At 46.6% G+C, this 17,722-nt stretch overlaps 1 protein-coding gene and 1 long non-coding RNA gene across 3 annotated transcripts; one reads left to right on the top strand and one right to left on the bottom strand.

Moving 5' to 3' along the window:
* Window positions 1–426: 426 nt before the first annotated feature.
* LOC134523712 (uncharacterized) lies at window positions 427–17,159 on the bottom strand. 2 transcript variants are annotated; one of them, XR_010073385.1, is made up of 4 exons: window positions 16,888–17,159; window positions 1,333–1,509; window positions 948–1,093; window positions 427–812 (listed from the first exon to the last, which is right to left on the bottom strand). It is a non-coding gene; the product is annotated as an uncharacterized LOC134523712 (long non-coding RNA). The 2 variants fall into 2 exon arrangements; XR_010073384.1 differs by having other exon boundaries at window positions 16,894–17,159.
* Window positions 4,298–15,672, top strand: GFI1B (growth factor independent 1B transcriptional repressor). The gene is made up of 7 exons (XM_063352998.1): window positions 4,298–4,433; window positions 9,699–9,827; window positions 11,362–11,508; window positions 12,061–12,323; window positions 12,595–12,732; window positions 13,177–13,342; window positions 13,719–15,672. The coding sequence occupies exons 2-7, from the start codon at window positions 9,713–9,715 to the stop codon at window positions 13,895–13,897; spliced, it is 1,008 nt and encodes a 335-aa protein (XP_063209068.1). The 5' UTR covers window positions 4,298–4,433; window positions 9,699–9,712; the 3' UTR covers window positions 13,898–15,672.
* Window positions 17,160–17,722: the final 563 nt, after the last annotated feature.

Genomic DNA, 17,722 nt, shown 5'->3' with positions numbered 1-17,722 from the left:
GAGCCCTGGGCGGCGGGCACGTCACGGGGGCGGGGCCGGGCGGCGGCCGGTAAACAAGGCCCGGCCTGAGGGGACGGTGATGGCCCGGATTTGGTTTTCGGTATCCGCCATAACGGCCTTGTGCGGTCCCTGTTTCTCCTCAGAGCCGGCCGTGGCGCCTGGGGCCCCGGGTGCTTGCGGGCCTCGGCTGGGCCGCCGTCGGGACAGGCCTGCTGAGGCAGCCGTGGGCTGGGCCGGGAACCCGGTTCCAGGCTCCTGCCTGAAAGCGGTTTTTTAAAGCGTGTGAATGTGGTGAAAGGGAATAAAAAAGGTCTCGGCAGCAGCTGTGTGCGTGTGGAGTGACGTTAACGGGGGAGAGGTGCTGGAAGGAAACTCCAGGGCAGGCACCCAGAAGTCGATTGCTTTCTGCTTGATGAATATGCAAAGTTTGTTTAATAATTCCCATTTTGGACCCCATAACGCTTCATGCAAGCCATGGACAAGGATTATTTTCTTTTTTTGCTGGAGTGCAACAACTATGTGACATAAAACATTGCATCCTTCCTTCTAGATGAGGTTTATTTTTCCTGGTGGAAAATCCAGAGTTCAGGAGAGAAGAATGAAAATGACCTCAGGGCAGGTTCTCCAGCCTTCGTTTTTTTGCCACACCAACAGGTTTTCAACTCAACTTAGTCCCCAGGCTGGCGGGGTCTTGGCATTTTTCATTCTCCAAGGAGAGGCAGTTTGAAAGCTGCTGATCGAACTCTTCAGTCCATATGAATTGTCCTCAGATGCCAGTAGGAATCACGGACGTTAAATTTGCAAGGTAGAAACTAGGTATAAGAAAATAAAAGCAGATTAGTACCCCATCTGAGAAATATCGGTTGATTTTTAAGTTCTGCAGCATTAGTTGTGGTGTTTCACAGCTCTCATCCCTGCAAGGCTGAGATAGTTCCTTCACGCCCCACCTGCAATGGGTCATCCCGCTTCTGGATGAGATAGAGTTGCTTGGAGCCAGCGTGTTTTTAATCGTGCATGGCAATTAATATTTAGTGCTGTCTGGACTGAGTGATGGCATTTTTTTCCTGCTGTGCAGAAGACGTGTTTATTTAATCTGCCACAGAAAAGAGTGGAAATTAAGATGAGCTTCAGAAAAGAGCTGGAAGCAATTAGTTGTGTTATTTTACTGTGACTTAATTACCGTAACATTCAAATTGACAAAGAAAACATGGATGCTACAGGGGGGGTTTGCTGCTAGATTAGAAAGGGAGGACAACTGCATTAGAATGTACATGATGTGCTATAATTAACCTGTTTATTATTACTGAGTTAAACATTTAATAATCTATTTACTTAGGATGCACTGGAGCATATGCCATGGTAAGAACTCGCAGCAATACACAAAATTAAACTGTCGTCGGAGGGAAGCAGAACTCGCTGTACATCCACCATGGCCCGTGTGGGTGAGGGTCAGTTCGAGCCTATATGAGCCCAGATAAGCCCTCTGTGGCTTTCCCTTCTCTGCTGACCCTGAAATGAGAAGATAGAACAGGGAAAATTGTATCACCAGGAAGAGCATAAAATAAGAATGACCACACGGGGTCAGCTCAAAGGTCCCTTTAGCCCAAAATGTGTCTCAAGCACTCTGGGTTTTTTTCAGCTTGTGTAAAACCTTTTGCTGGTGATTTCAATGGAGAGAAGAGGTGACAAGTTTAACAGAAGCCAGAAACAGAAATCTAGGGAAGAGTAAGAACACAGCAAGCCAAGGCAATAGCTGACTGTGCTCCCATCCTGCAACTGCTTGCTCCATAGGAACTCCTGAAATAAAACAAAAGGAGAAGGGGTGAGTGAGAGCTGAAGCAGGCACAGCAGTGTCCCCGTCTCTCTTCAGGCATTCTGGTGTGGCAATAATAGTGATACTCATAAAAGAGAGTATCTGTGCCCATTATCTCAGGGATCAGTTTGTATGCAGTTACATCTGGGCTTTGCGAGAGGATGGCTTCTTCTTGGGGAAGCAGAACAGGTGATCCAGATGTTTTATTTGCAGCTGCTCTACGCAAAGGTTACTGACACAGGGAGATACAGTCGTCCTCCTCCTACAAAGGCCTGTGCCCAGTGCTCTTTGTAGCACCTCTCAAATCAGCAAGCTGGTGAGGTTTTGAACATGCTATTAGATTTTTTGCATAACTTGTTTCTCATAGTTTTTTGTGTGGCTTATTATTTTTTACTGTCTCTAGTTTGAGAGCCACATTCTGCAGCCATTTGCACTCTATGTCAATGGGAAGCCTGTGCTCAGGGGTGCTGGCAGAAGCTGGCTCCAATGTTTCATAAAATAACATCTCAGTCCTTTCAGCAGCTTGTCATTTTCCTGATTTGTTTAATTCCTGTAACTGTCTTCATATGAAACCCTGAAGCTGCAATGTACATTTTGGTTTTCTGTTACAATGCTTGTTTTTGTAGCGGGAAAAGTAATCCTTCAAATGCCCGCGTTTAAGAGGATGCAAATCAGCTTGCTAGCACAATGCCTTGGGAACGTTTCTTTCATGCAAAACCCAGCTAGATAAATAAGGAGGGGAGGAGGGAGAAGGAAAGGGGATTGTTTGCTTCTGTAAACAACAAGAATTAATTATGTTCAGTAAATGACAGATGGGTTAAGATCAAAATCTGAATCTTTCTCAATGTGGGTGAAATCTACACTTCTGTCTCCAAGTTGCATCAAACCCGTGGCCTGCCCGGTGCCATGGGGCAATGACAGGGTGCGATCACAAGAGCTGTGACTTGTGGCTGTCCAGGGAGAGAGCGCTGGGACCAGCACGCCTGGCACCGCCACGTGCCACGGCGAGATACAAAATACCTCCGCTATGAATCTGAAGGCTTTGTGGATCACACTTGTTCCATCAGGGCAGCGTCACCCACCGCCCACCCCGTTGCAGGGCACAAAGAAGGTTATTCGTTCCTGGTGCTCTTCCTACACTGAGCCGCAGTGGGAAAAGGGGCCAAACCGAGTCCTGGTTTAGTGCAACCAACTGTAGAAAAGAGTGAAATGCATTTGAAAGCTCACAGTGAGCAGAAAAAACCCATGATACAAATGCATTTCTTTGGTGGCGGTGTCCCAGTGCTTGGCACTCGAGGGCTGGGTGCATGCTTATTTTTATCTTAAATTATACACTCCTGGGAAGGCACCTTTGCTTCCCACTTCCAGCCATGCACAGAGTGTGCTCTAAGTGCAGGAGGGAATAACCAAGGGCACATACAGCTCGTGCCACTGCGCACTTGCACAGTCAGGAAGATTATGAAAATCAGAGAATAGGTGAAATCAAGGAGTTATTCCCCACTCCTACCATTTGGGGAGATCAGCTCTCCGTGTTTGTCCCCATGTCGCATCCAAGGATTCTCAAAAGAAAATCACTGCTCTCCAGCTCCTGCTCCCACCTCTGCTACACAACAACTGGGTGATCTGAGAAAAGTCACTTGGCTTCATTCTCCCTCCTTCCACCCTGCCGCTACAGGGGGCGGTTGGCACTCAATTATTTCACATTTGCAAACCCATTTTCAAACCTTTTTTGAAAGCAAGCGATAGAAGTGCAAATTCTTATTATTGCTCTTGAAGAGCTTTTTGCAAGGATGCTTGTTAATGAGCTTGCTTAATGAGCTTTCTTAAATCTATATTTATATCCTATATACAGCTGTATATAGATAGAGCAATGCCTAAAATACGTGTGGATTGCACACACATATGCCTAGGAAAATGAAGGCTGATTAACACACATCTTTTTCAGTTATTACTGTGCAAGTATTTATTCCTTTTTCCTTGGAAATTGGAGAGATAAAAGATCCATTCTGGAATAAAATAATTTTGTGCATATGTGCTAGATGGTTTTGTTTATGAGAGTGAAGTGTGTGAGTGTGTGTATGTGAGACAGATGGTGTGTCTGTTTGTGAAAGATACGATGCGTGGATGAATGTGTGTAAAAATACAGGTTTCTTAAGAGCTTTTTTTTTTAAAAAAAAAAAAGACAAGGCAAAATAACAAATGCTGGCTTGGTACATTATTTCCCTGTGTCATGCTCTTTGTCAATATGACAGAGGAGTATTCCTGCAGAAGGCGAAGCTGCCCCAGAAAGCGAAGGGTGCTGCCCCTAGGGTTTCGAGCTGGGCATCGTGAATTCTCTTCAAGTTTTCAAAGTCCTGGAAAGTTTTGATAAGCAAATACTTTCTGGGCTCTGCTTCCCCATTGGCTGTTTCTTCACCGCCAGATTTTGACACAAATAATCTGATTGAAAAATCAGGGAGGGGAACAGGGGCAAAAAAACAGAGAGAAAAAAGGAGAAGTATCTATTTCAGCAGACTGCGACTCAGTGAAAAAGTGGAAGAGGAGTCCAGAGAGAAGACGACGACTCGTTTGTCTGGGGAGATTTCCAGGCGAATCCAGTAAAGCAAAGTCCCCCAAACAGGTGATTGATTTATTCTTTTAAACACTTTTAATTTCATTGTTTTTCTCATTTCTCTGATGTGTTTTTCTAAGCTTTCTCTTCTTCTTTGCTTGTGGTTGCAAATACATAACATTCCACTGCGTAAGTCACTTGTCCTGGGGATTCCTTTATGATAATGATTCACTTAATTCAAATGAGTCAAACCTTTTACATTTATATACCATATACTTACTTCACTCTCACATGTGAAAATGGTAATAGTAGAACAAAATATAAAAGATGTGACAATGGTCTGGGATGCCTGCGTCCCAGCAAGCTCCGTGCAGCAGGAGCAGTTTCCAGATGTAGACTTTGTACTTGAGCACTGAGGAGAGGGGGTACTGTATTTTCATTTAATTGCTCTTTTACAGGGCCAGACCTTTAAATTCAGAAAACGGCACACCTCAGCCGACTTAAATTGATCAATTTTGCTAGATGAGAAGTCTGTCCAGGGTTTTTGCTTCAAACCTATCTTTTATTTTATTATTTTCCCATCCTTTCTAAGTATATGCTGATTAGCGTAACAATTTTTAGCATATGGAATTAGCTATTTATAGACGCTTCTCATATACCACCAGATTGATTCAATACATTTAGCAGGAAAAGAAATGATTTGCAAGTTCACACAGTAAGTGCATGTATATATTAAGGGGACATGGAATTTGTTAGATTGCACTATATAAATCTATTTATCCATGGAAGCCTAAGGCAAAGTTTGCTAAAGCCAGTGGCATTCCCAACATCACTAGGAGCTAAATGAGCTTTCTAAAGAAGAAACGCTGCAATTATAAACATTTTTGCTAGATACTACAGATGTACAAGCATTTCCCTTCCACTTCTTGGACAAGATTTCCACCATAATTTTAAATCCCTGCCATAATGTCCATTTGTCCAGTTTTACTGCAAGAATGAAAAATGTTCTGCTCATTTTTCCACTAAAAAAGCCGCATTCAAATTACTTGCCCCAAGTACATTATATTTGCAAGGGTGGACTAGTGAAGACACGATTAATTTTGTTGTAAAGAACTGAAATTCATTTTGAATATGATTCTATATTTAAAGAGCCAGGAGTCCATTAAAACCTCTTGTTTCATTTGGGCTCTTAAAGGTTGTGTTCTGTTTTGTGCTTTTCTTTTTTCTTCAAAAATGTGGTTTTCTGAAAAACAAACTATTCTTTATTTTTGGAAGCTTCACTTTTGCTGGAAAGCAATATTAAGATTTAAATACAAATTAAGCAATGGGGAGGAAACATTTTGGACACTCATCAACTTATATGAAGACATATATCAATTTTAAGTTCAAATTAAGTATTTCACTGAGTATAGTGGGAAAAAGGGTTTCACCTCTTCAATTAACCTTCTAAATTTGAAAACAGGATTACTTGAATTTAGAGGAAAATGAAAGTCAGTTTTAGAATGGAACTTACGCTGAAAAATTGGGTTCTTGATTCAGCGTGGCACAACCCTGCAAACACCTGTCCTAACTATGGTGGTTTGTGTTCTGAATCGTCTCTGAAGGAACCAGAGAGAACACCTCCATAATCGCGTTCATCAAGAATACAGTTTTCTTCGAAACTGTATCAAAGGACCCAATCCTGTATTTTTGGGTACTGTGGGCTGCCGTGCAGTGAAGTGGGAGTTGGGGCTTCACGAGGAACATAAGATCAAGTGAAATTAGGATCCTAAAGTCATAAACCACCCTGTAAAAACAAAAACCCTTTTAATTTGGTTCTTGCACTATCTCCAGTGTTCCGGTATTACATTCCAGTTTTACGTGTGATACATTGCACAATCACCAGGGAGCATCACCGAGGATGAAGGAACTTTGAGTCTGAACATAGGAGGGGAACCCACGAATGCTGGGTCTGCTTTCAGATCTGACGGGGGAATTTATGGCTGGTAAAAGAAGCCCTTCCAGGGTGCTTCAAGTTAGGTACACAAAATAGCAAAGCAGGTTTTTTTTTCCCTTGGGTCCTTTTGGCTGTCTTTTCCTCAGGGCAGATTACTACATTACTGTGCAGCTACATGAGTGGCAAACAAATAAGAATGTCAATTCTAGCCGGCTACTGATTTTATATTCAGTATTGAATCCAAAAAGCGCCACGACACTTGCATTTTGAATAGGCACTCCTGCCCAAGCAATGAACTCCCTTGTGCACTTGCCACTCGAGGTAGAAACCACTGCCACAGGTGCTGGCAAGAACAGATGCCATAAAAATGAATTTTAATTTTTAGCAAAAGGTTGAAGCTAAATTCTGTCGGAAGCTTCAATGACTTTAAGACGTAGTGGAGTCTGTTGTCTGTAGCGCTACTTTCCCTGTGAAATATAGTTAGCCATTAGTAGCATCTGATCACTCGCTATTGATAATCTTAAGTTTTAAGGAGAGATAGTATTTTCTCTCTCACAATCTGTGCTTCCAGCTTTCCTCGAACCTGGTTGTGTGAATCACAAAGACAGTCCAATGCAGTTGTTAATTAACTATGCTTTGGGCTCCCAGTTCCTGTTTTCTCTGTAAAATGGGGTGGGGGAAGGTAACTTCCTTTTGTAACGTTCAGTAGTGCTTTAAAGATCGTTGGGCTCGGTAGAGGCTCTTATCAGCAGGCAAGATACTGGACCAAATTTGACTTTTACATAGGCTGAGGCAAACACATCCAGAAAAATCCCATTGATTCACGTGCCTCTACTTTCACCCGCCATCAGAAAAGAGGGGCTGTAGGCGGTGGGTTCATGTACTTAGTGTGTGGGTACTACCATAAAACACTTCAAGATTGCTTATGCCACCCATCTCCAGTCCTCTAACTGGCCTTGGAAGCTGTCGGGCGAATGCCGTGGGGTTCTCTAGGCGGTGGGCAGAGGGACTCTTCCAGCAGGCACTGCTGGGTGCGGGCTTTTGCCCTGCATTCAGAGTTACCCGCTGACGGAGCCTCTTCCTCCACGGTGGAAGAAGCCCAGGGAAACTAACTGGTTAATTCAGGCAGAGAAATCAGATGTCTAAAGCTTGCTGGTATGAATACCCTCCATTGTGGGCACAGTCCTGCCCCACCACATGGGAAAATCCCTTTGACATGAGTGGAAATTCCATGTCTAAAGAGCTTCTGGCAGGACTTTAACTTGGGGCATGTCTATATTGCAGAGTGCGGCTCCACGCACAGATACTCCATCCGGGACTGACCAAGATCAGGGGGACCCTCTGAGCTGAGCACTTCTGCTAGGATGTGAGGTGCATGGGCTGAGCAGAGCACACTGCTAGAAGGATTCTGCCCATCGCAGAACACTCCCGTGTTCGTACCGAGCTGGAGGTATTTCTGTGCCCACAGCCTTTTCCCACGCAGAGAGACACTTTACAATACTTAGGAAGAACCTCATTAGAGAGTTACAGAAGAGTAACTACAGCAATGTACTTCAGCGTCCCTTCCCTCAAGGGCATACTTATGGTTCATTCTCCGTACAGTTTTGTCCTCTTTCTAAAATTAAATTAACAAATCTACTCTTAGCCACTGTTTTCTCTTACTCATCTCAAGTTACACACAAATTTCTTGGAAAAAGATGAAGAAAAACAGGTGAGTCATTTCAAAAGAAAAAATGGCTAGAGACACCAAGAGTTATTCCTGAAGTCATGGAAGAGGCAGCGGGCATCCTGGATCAGATTAAGAAAAGCAGCTATAACTGCACTTCCAAAGGCAGCTGGGCTGAGGAGCAAGAGCGGGTGGGCAATCCACCTGTCCACAGCACACCTCGCTGTGCGAATCCCACCGTACACGTACCTGCAGCCCCAGGCACCACTGTAAATGTGGCCCTCGGACCTTTAAACAAAGCACCAGTGGGCTACGTAACTGCATTTAGCATAGGGGGTGCTGCAGGCACTTCTGGACCTTAAGGAGCAGTCCTTTTCCATCCCTGGCTGTTTGGGATTCCAGGAGCCCACACTGCTCTGTCCTGACTTACACAGACGTTTCAGGTCATTCCTACTTTACAGGAGCAAACTTTGTTGTTTTTCAGTAAATAAAGAGGCTACACTTCAACTGCTCTCAGGAAAAAAAAGGGCTTAATAACGCACTTTCCCATCAACAGAGAGCCAGGATTTACTGCTGACTTTTCATATGAAATATAGCAAGATTTGTTTTTAGTGCTACTATCCTGAACAATTACAAGGGAAAATGCAAACACATATGCAAATAAGGCGCCAGCTGATATTGCTGTAGACAGCATGGAGCCTGTTGTCATACTGCCTACATGAGGACAGTTACTAGCCATGGGGAGTGGGCACAGGGCGGGCTGGCTTCTGGGTAGTAAAGATAACAGATGCATTGCAAGAGAATTTGGTGTGATTAAATTTCATCATTTTATGTTTGTTCCTAACCCGTCATTTCAACGGTCTGTGATATTTGAGACGGATCCAAAAGGTAACCCAGCACTTCTGCTCTGCCTCTGCTCGACTGTTTGTAAGCCAGAACACAAAATACCAAGCCATGGCCAACAAGAAGGAAACCCACCACACATCATGGCTACAGGGATTTTCCACTGCATCCCTCCTATTATTGGTGTTATTTCTATAATTATGATTTGTGTAGCAGTTTCAGAGAGGAGCCCATGTCATGGCTTAGGACTATGCTCTTCTAGGCGTGGTACAAACACTAAGACAGACCCTTTCTCCAAGGGGTGATCTCCAACCTGCAGTCCCCACTGCGTCCTCTCAGGGAGGGTAAGGTGGGAGATGCACCATGTCCTGTAGCCAGGACAGAGAGCTGCGAGAGAGAGATTCTGGGTTCTGATGGATCGTTGCCACAGAAGGAGTTTTGGTCTGTAACACAGCACTCGATTTAAGCATGCCTCTATTTCTCCACCTACAATATGAAGACAGCAGGATTCCTTTGCCTCAACCTAGGGGTAGGTTATGAAGTGGAATTCTTATGGGGTGTACTGTAACCTGCAATCTCATCTTCAAACTGCATTCCCATCTCTATACTCAGTGGCAGAGACTATCTGGCAGTAAGTTATTTTGCTTAGCGCCCTCCACAGCTACGTATTTTCCCCAGAGTTGAGATCCATGAAGCACCTACACTCAAGCAAGCATTCCCTGCCCGTCAGCTGGGTGGAGGGACCTTTGAGATGAACTCTGTCTCCACAGTAGAAGGGTTTTAATTCTCATCACTGTTGCATACAGAGCTGATGTACTGCGGGAACAAATGAGAAATTACCCCATAAATCACAGAGATTTACCTGCCGTTATTCTGTGTTTCTGCCCAGGCAGTGAATGGAAAATGCCACGTTCCTTTTTGGTGAAAAGCAAAAAGGCTCATAGCTATCATCAACACCGCTTTGTGGAAGATGACCTGCCATTACTCACGTGGGATCCAATAACCTCTCCCTTCACTGGTGAGTCAATTCATCCACTGGCCTTGTAAGAATACACCAAGGCAAACCAATAATTGAGTAGGCAAGCTAAGGGAGTAGGATGAGTGAGCTAAGACCAACTACGGCCTTCCCCACAGGGTTGTCAGTCTGAGGACAAACTGATCCCCTACTGTGTGCGCTCTTTCTCTAGGCCAAATCTACACTCTCACTGAAACCAAATTTAGATCCTCCTTTTGTTTCCTTGCTGGGCAGATTTGAGATATAAGATTGCTGTGTGGAGTTGGTCGCTTTTGGGCAACTTCAGGCAACTGACAGTTGGGAAAAGAGCTTGCATTTGGTTGTCAGCCTTCTACACACTCACAGCTCTCCCCCCCCGCAATCTCCATGTTTACTGTCCAGTTGTGAAGTTCACTGTCCACATTCTCTCTGGACCTACATCTTCCCTACCTCAGTGTGTTACCATCTCCTCCCAGTGCGAGGGAAGAAGGTTACAGCTAGAGTGAGAAGATACTAGTGATACCCTAACACTGACTGTGAAAGGAGTCCTCCACACTCACAGGTGAAGGGCTGGCTGCTACGTTCTATATTGACACAAACCAACACTGCTTCTCTGTGCTTGCTGTCCTCCCTCAGCTCCTGTTCTTGCTCTCCTACAGCCATTCATGCAGCAGCGGGGCCGGGGCAATTATCTTCTTCCTTCAGGCACCATTCAAATTTTCTTTATTCAAATCTAGGATCAACTTACCCTTTGTTCTAGCCTTGGCTATCAAACTGGAGTCCAGCCCTATGATAAGTTTGATAAAAAAGAAGGAAGGGGACATTTTCATTTAAATTCCTGCCATCTTCCTTTGGCCATTTGTTGCATCTCTCTGGCGCACAAGAAGGTTTGGACGACAGATGAATACTGTCCTTCAGCAGCTCAGTCCCATCTCCAGCAGAAAGGAGGCACATGTATTGAACCTCTGTCCATTTTAAATTCTTACTATAAAGTCTACTTAAAATAAGTGCTGGCTGGTCTCTTTAAGGGCTGGGACAAACATGGAGAAATGGGAGTGTGGGCAGGAGGAGACGAGGCTTTGTGGTCACCTTTTCAACTGCATAAGAAGTTACCTCCCCTCTCTGCTTCCCTACTTGGCTGTCCATAAATTCAGGTTAACAATACTGAACTCTCTTAGGAGAGGGGTGGGGAGGTTAATAAGTTAGTGATTGTTAGTTACGCACACAAATTAAAATGGGTTTAAATAGGGAAATAATTCTTACAGACATATGGCCTTCTAGGGTTAATTTTAGCTAACTATATATGGTATCAAGTGTCCCATCATTTCTTCCTGCCCCCTTCTACCTTGTCTGTCCCATCCTGCTTGGAATTTCCCTTTGTCAGCAATGGACAGACCTTGATTGCCGTGCTGATTGCGCCACTCTGCACTCCTTCAGGCAATTGAGCACGGGCTCATATATCCAAGCATGAGTTCATACATAAGTGCAAACCCATCTCAATAGACTCTTCTCTTAACATCCAGAATAAACTAACTGTGACTCTACTGTGTCATTACAGCCATAGGAGACAAGAAACCGGAGGACATCACGAAACAGGACCTAGAATGCGTGGTTCCAAAACAAGAAAAGGACCCATCTCAACTGAAAGAAGAAAGCGTCCCTGTCCAGTACTTGAGCAGGATGCTGCCAGGCCCTTCAGCTCAAGGTCTGCTATCCAAATCCACAATTGCAAAAGACATCAGGGCTGGGCTGGCTTATGGAGCCCCTACAACTGGGTTCAGATTTTCAGTAAATGGCAGCTCTTATTTTGACATCAGTGGTCAAACTTGTCCCAGGCAGAGCTCATCAAGAGCCTTCTGTATTTCCCTTTACAATTCTGGTCTAGATCAGCATCTTCCAGGAGGATGATCCTATGATTCCCAACGAGTGAGCCTCCAGATCTCAAGGACTAATGCAATTCCGTGCTCCATGAGTCAAGGCGGGTGGCCCATGATACTTGTTCAAACACCACATGAAGGAGGGCTAGTAGGGTGGTTAACATTCTCTTAGCATCCCCTCTCCCCTAAAATTTCCTCAGACTGAAATCAAAGTCATAATAGGAACTTTGTATGGGGATCAGAGGAGGAGTTAACAACTGCAACTCCTAAGGTCAGGCAGGACATTTAATGGGGGAATGGTACCTGGGGAGCTTTTTTACTGGGGCCGACCTGCAGGCAATGGCATGACACTCACTTCTCCCTCTTCTTTGCACACTCAGAGATGGCCATCCCAGGTCTGCAGATCAAAGACTGCACTAACACAACAAGCACCCCTACCTTCTACAAAACCGGCTTTTCTTGGGATGCTTTCCCTTTGCCATACAGCTACCGGCAGATGTCTTCCACCATGCAGTCAGCCCTCTTGGAGCATCCAGTTAGCCTGTACGGAAGCCACCTCCTGCCAAGCACTGAGCCCCCTCTGGATTACAGCATGCATTACTCCTCGGACATGGAGACCTACCACTGTGTGAAGTGCAACAAGGTGTGTGTCAGACAAGAACCTCAGGGATGGGGAAGGCCTGGAGTGATTTTCATTGCACATGTCAGTGTTTCACTGGGTCGTGACAAAGTGCAATGCGTGCAGCTCGAAATGTCTACCTGTTTGTTCTCCTGACTGGGGACAAGGGCGCTAGGAATGATGCAGTTCACATGACCAATGAAAGGGAAGAATCAAATAAAAAGAAGGAATTGAAAACCGAGGTGGAGACACAGCTGCCTCATGTCAAAAAAATCACTGGTATTTTGTTTTGCAGGTATTCTCCACTCCCCATGGGCTGGAGGTCCACGTCCGAAGGTCTCACAGTGGGACCCGGCCCTTTGCTTGTGAAGTATGTGGCAAAACCTTTGGACACGCTGTAAGCCTGGAGCAGCACACCAATATTCACTCCCAGGTGGGTGGCATGTTTCCAGAGAACCAGCTCTCCAGTGCTTGGACCTTAGCTGTTGCTTACTCCATTACAAGGGAAGTGACAGTTTCTAGGTTACAAACGTGATGGTTTTCCTGTAGCACCCAGTAACAATGATATGGTCTTCTGAGCTCCTAGATCTTGGTCTCAAGTCTCAGACTGCCCTTGAGAATTCCTTGGGTAGGAGGGGAGGATCTTGCTACTGGTTCTTCTGTGCCTCGCCTCCTCGTAAAGGGCCCAGGAGTTTAGATCACAAGATGTAACCCATTTCCATAAGTAACCCTCCCCACATTCTCTTTGTACTGCACCTAGCATACCAGTCCATGAGCTGAGGAGATTTGCTTATCAAATCTACTATTCTCAACACTCTTCAAGCTCTGTCATATGTCTTGCAGCCACAGACATCCCATGATTTTCTTCCCCTAACAGGAAAGAAGTTTTGAGTGCAAGATGTGTGGGAAGACATTCAAGCGTTCCTCCACCCTCTCCACTCATCTCCTGATCCATTCAGACACACGGCCCTATCCCTGCCAATACTGTGGCAAGCGGTTCCACCAGAAGTCAGATATGAAGAAACACACTTACATCCACACTGGTAAGAAACAAAATATTCCCAATACAAAAATGCAAATTAGAGTCCATCATGTTGATGCACACACAGTCCCCAGACACAGACATATTGGACTAGGGATAAGACAGCACGTCCTCCTCTGTGCAACAAAGAGGTGGTTATCGACCAGCCTCCGGTGCGTGTCATGGCAGTACCCAGCCCTGCATGCAGACAGGGCATAGGTCACGCAGCTGGAGAGGACTGAGTCTGGTTCTTCTCACCCTCATACCGCAGATGCATTAACAGGACAGCTGGACCGGCAGCACGCTGATGCCAGTCAGGTCTGAGTCTGCCAAAGGGCATTTCTACCTCCCTTCCCTGGTCTGTTAAAGTGTTTCTTACCATTTTCTCTGCCCTGCAGGGGAGAAGCCCCACAAATGCCAGGTATGCGGCAAAGCCTTCAGCCAGAGCTCCAACCTCATCACCCACAGCCGCAAGCACACCGGCTTCAAGCCCTTCAGCTGTGAGCTCTGTGCCAAGGGCTTCCAGCGCAAGGTGGATCTACGGAGGCACAGAGAGACCCAACACAGTCTCAAGTGAGGGATGGCTCCAGGTCTTTGCAGGACCCCCACACTGCCAGTGCATGCTCCAGGGAAGAAGCCTCTCCCCAGCATCTCCATCCACCATGGGGCTGCCCACCTCATAAAGCCCCTCTAGTGTCCTATCTTCTGAGGACTGGCAAAGTCACATCATTGACTTTAGTGTTCTGGCACCCCAGAGCCTTGCACATCCCAGTAGGTGACAAAGAAACCTGTGGGAACTCTTACTCTTCAATTACAACAAGTACCAGCCCAGATCTGACAGCAGCTGCTCAAGTGCAAATCCAGAGGAATTCCTCCAAGGTCACTATTGCTCTGGATTTACACCATGTGCAGACTCCGGTTTATCAGACTGACCAGCAGTGAGGTGGGAACTCCTGGGCTAGCGGCAGCAGCAATCTGTGCGAAGCTAGTGCCGTAACCACGTTCTGCTTTGATGGTTAGGAAGATAAGACTAGAGCATGCAAATAAATTGTATTCAGTGAGTTGTGTTCAACCTGGACAGCGCTTCTGCAGAGACTTGTCCAGGTCATAAGTTCTGGCAACAGGCACCCAAAGTAATTTTCTTTCAGCAGAGCATTTACTGTGATCAAATGACAAGTTAACTGTGCTGTATTTTTAGCTTGGAGTGGGAGAAAAACACTGAAAAAACAGCTCCTATCCCTAACTGATAACAGGGGTCTCTAAATGTATTCCTCATATGCACCGTGCTGCAGAGATCCCTGGGTTAGTGGCAACCAAGCAAGCTCCAGGAAGAGCCACGCCACAGCACTAGGCATAAGCTAGTAAAGCCCATGCCTCAGTAGCAAGCCAGAGAGACCAGCTGCTCTTGGAATCCAAGTTGGTATGTCCCACAATATTTCACTGCATGCTGGACATACTGACTTAGAACTGTGCTGGGCAATCCTGTGTCACTGTATGGTCAGGAATGGCCCTTGGATATCAATGTCAAGGGCCAGAGTTCTGCTTTCCAGCCACTCTCTTAAAGGAGGAAGCGACCGAGCCTGTACACATTGGCATAGTGTGCGAGTACCTTACAAATATTGTACAAACAGAGCAGTGGTATTTCCTCCTTCTTCCAGGTCTAGGGGTTGAAGCAAAGCACTGGAACAAGTGAAGAGCCAGTTCCCCTCCAAGCTCTGCTACGTTCTCACTGTGTAACCTCTGGCAAATCACTGCGCTGGGCTTTTATTTCTCCACCCCTCCTGGGGATGTGAAATCATTCACTCAGGTTTGTAGAGTCCCTGGAGTTCTTGAGAGGAAGGACAGAGTAGTATTATAGCATTAAAAAGATAAGGGCTTTCAGTTAAGTGGGGCATGGCAGCAGAAAACAGCCCACTCCATAGCTACATCCCTGAACACGTGGCCTTGGCCAGTGACACCAGTGGGCAGTAGCCTGGAGAACGGGCTGTGGCACTATCCAAATGCTTATGAAGGAAGGCTGCCATCGCAGGCAAAGAGGAAACGGTCCAAGTGGAGAATTCATTTACTGCAAGGGGAGAAGAGCTCTGTCCTGCCCTCAGTTACACTGCTGTAAATCCAAAGTTATTCTCCTAAGACCTAAAATGTACCTGCCCCTCTTTTATGCTGTGCCTCAGTTGTTAGTCATTAATATGCATTCTGGAAGCTCAAAACAGAGTCTGTACTCCTGGCTTTACTTGTACACTGTAAATATGTATTTATACTTATTCTAATGTATATTTTTATTGCACTATACCAGACAGTGACAACATGTACAGGCCTGCTGGGATTTATCCGATAAATCTGTTCCCTCTCAGTAACCGGGCTAACACAGTGTATTTCATGTTAAAAACATCCATTTCAAGAAAGGCTCATACTTGTCTCTGGAGACACAGGCAGTGGGGATGGAGGGGAAAAGGAGAAGGGAAAGAAACAACAGTGTAGCCCCAATAAAGTTAGTTCCTATGTTGGGGTTCCAACACACACAAGTGGAAAACAAAATGGGAGTTCACGTGCAGAACGGGGCTCCCATCAGGAACATGGGTGCCAAACTTTGAAGTGAGAGAAGAAAAGTTTGGGGAGCTGGGGCCTGTTGGCTACAGAACAGCTGTGAACAACGCTCAAAGCCCGGGATCGGGGGACATTCATCTTCAGGGACAGGCTAGTGCAGAGCCCCACACAGGAGCAAGAGGGCTGTGCAGGTACAACCACATCAGATGATATGGTGTTACCAGACCCCCCATTAAAACTCTGCTGTCCTTTCCTGGTTCATGCCAGAACCCAGTCAGGGCAGGGACTCCAGGGGAGGTGCATAACCCGTGACAGAACTGGCCTTAGGGAACTGGTCCCCAGGTCCTGACCGTGACACCAGGTTCACGCACACATGTGAACACGCTCACGCATGTACAAGCCTTACTCAAAGTCATTTCAGATTATTAAAACTGCTGCCAAAAATGCAAACTGTGATTGTTACCCCCCTCGTCCTCCACATATCTGTGAACAGAAATATTTAAAGAGCATGTCAGCATCTAAGCTGCTTGGCAGCGAATACCCTCCAGCCCCAAAACACATGGGCACACCAGCACAGACTTCCCAATCTGCGTCCTGGGGATGGCAGGTGTGTCTGACTCATCTGAAGTGCCCCAATTTTGGCCATTCTGGAGGGAAGTGCTGGCACACACTGATCGGCACCGTGGCAAGACTGCCTGTAAAACCACTCATAAAAACAAATCAGACAGCTGGTTCTCCTGAGCCTGCTGAACAAGGGCTGCTGTATCCATTAGATTTCCATTCCTATCTTGGATTTCCATGGGATGGAGGAGGTATAACCCTCAACGGGCGGCTGGGGTCTTCTGCCCTAAGGCTGCGCTCCTCCAGCCTGCTCCTCCCTCCTGACAAAGCACAGATCACCCCAGGCCTGTCTTTGGTTTCCCCAGGACTCTAGGCCAGGCAGCGGCTTTCACCCCTATTGGGGTGAGCCCAGAGACTACGGAAGAGCAGTTACACCAGAGGAGACAGTGTCAGCCTTACCCTTACATTTGCAAGGAGCCCGGTGAGCACATCCCCGGGAGATACAAGGACTGCTTTAGCTGGATGGGTAGCGAGTAGAGAAACACACTGGGATGTCCTTAGGCAGTGTGCTGCTGCAGAGCCGCGCTCGGGAAAACATGTCTGTGGCCAAAGCAGCGCGGGGGGGCCAGGCTGACCCGCTCCCACAGGCGCTGGGAGCATATCTCCAGAAACACAGGCTGTGGATGGAGGCCAGCTGGCAAAGGCGCCAACGAGACAGCATGGCCAGACTCAGGAGGTGACCTGAGAAGGGAGGAAGAGGAGAGGGAATTTACTTGCAGAGTTTTCCCCTGAGGCACTAGTTTCTTCCCCTAGAGTAACAAGGTGCCGCTTTCAGACCAAGGGGTAACGCTGCTTGAGCACTGTCCTTCCTTCAGGACTGTGATGTCAGCAGCCCAAGGAAAATCCATGCAGAGCCCCACAGCCCCATGTTCCCTGCGATCCCCGATGAGGGACAGCTATCTCTTGAGGAAGAGGATGGAAGGACCCAGCTTGGCTCTGCTCCAGAGCAGACAGCAGCACGCTGCACAGTTCCCTGGGCTCTCATCTGCACCCCCTGAAGCTCTGGAAATGCAGGGGAAGGAGCAGGGAAGGAAGCAGACCTGGCATTATCCAAACCTCACCACACCAGGCCGAGGGAGAGCCTTCCACTGCCAACACGGCACCAGCCATGGGCAGCCTGGCTGCATGGAGCGGCCAAAGGGCTGCCCTCATCCTTGGAGCCACTGAATCCACACAACAGGTACCCAAAGATGCTCAGCACCTGTCAGGATCAGGCCGTGGCTGGCACCAACTC

The sequence above is a fragment of the Chroicocephalus ridibundus genome, chromosome 15 (assembly GCF_963924245.1).
Source record: "Chroicocephalus ridibundus chromosome 15, bChrRid1.1, whole genome shotgun sequence".
In the NCBI taxonomy this organism is placed as follows: Eukaryota; Metazoa; Chordata; class Aves; order Charadriiformes; family Laridae; genus Chroicocephalus; species Chroicocephalus ridibundus.
The sequence above is the reverse complement of the archived record's forward strand: the minus strand, read 5'-3'. Positions and strand labels throughout refer to the sequence as shown.

Excerpts from the sequence above, each read along its gene's own strand:
- GFI1B (XM_063352998.1), top strand. The coding sequence starts at position 9,713 with ATGCCACGTTCCTTTTTGGTGAAAAGCAAAAAGGCTCATAGCTATCAT. Across the intron at positions 9,828-11,361 it reads AATAACCTCTCCCTTCACTG|CCATAGGAGACAAGAAACCG; the intron begins GTGAGTCAATTC and ends GTGTCATTACAG. Across the intron at positions 11,509-12,060 it reads GCCAGGCCCTTCAGCTCAAG|AGATGGCCATCCCAGGTCTG; the intron begins GTCTGCTATCCA and ends TTGCACACTCAG.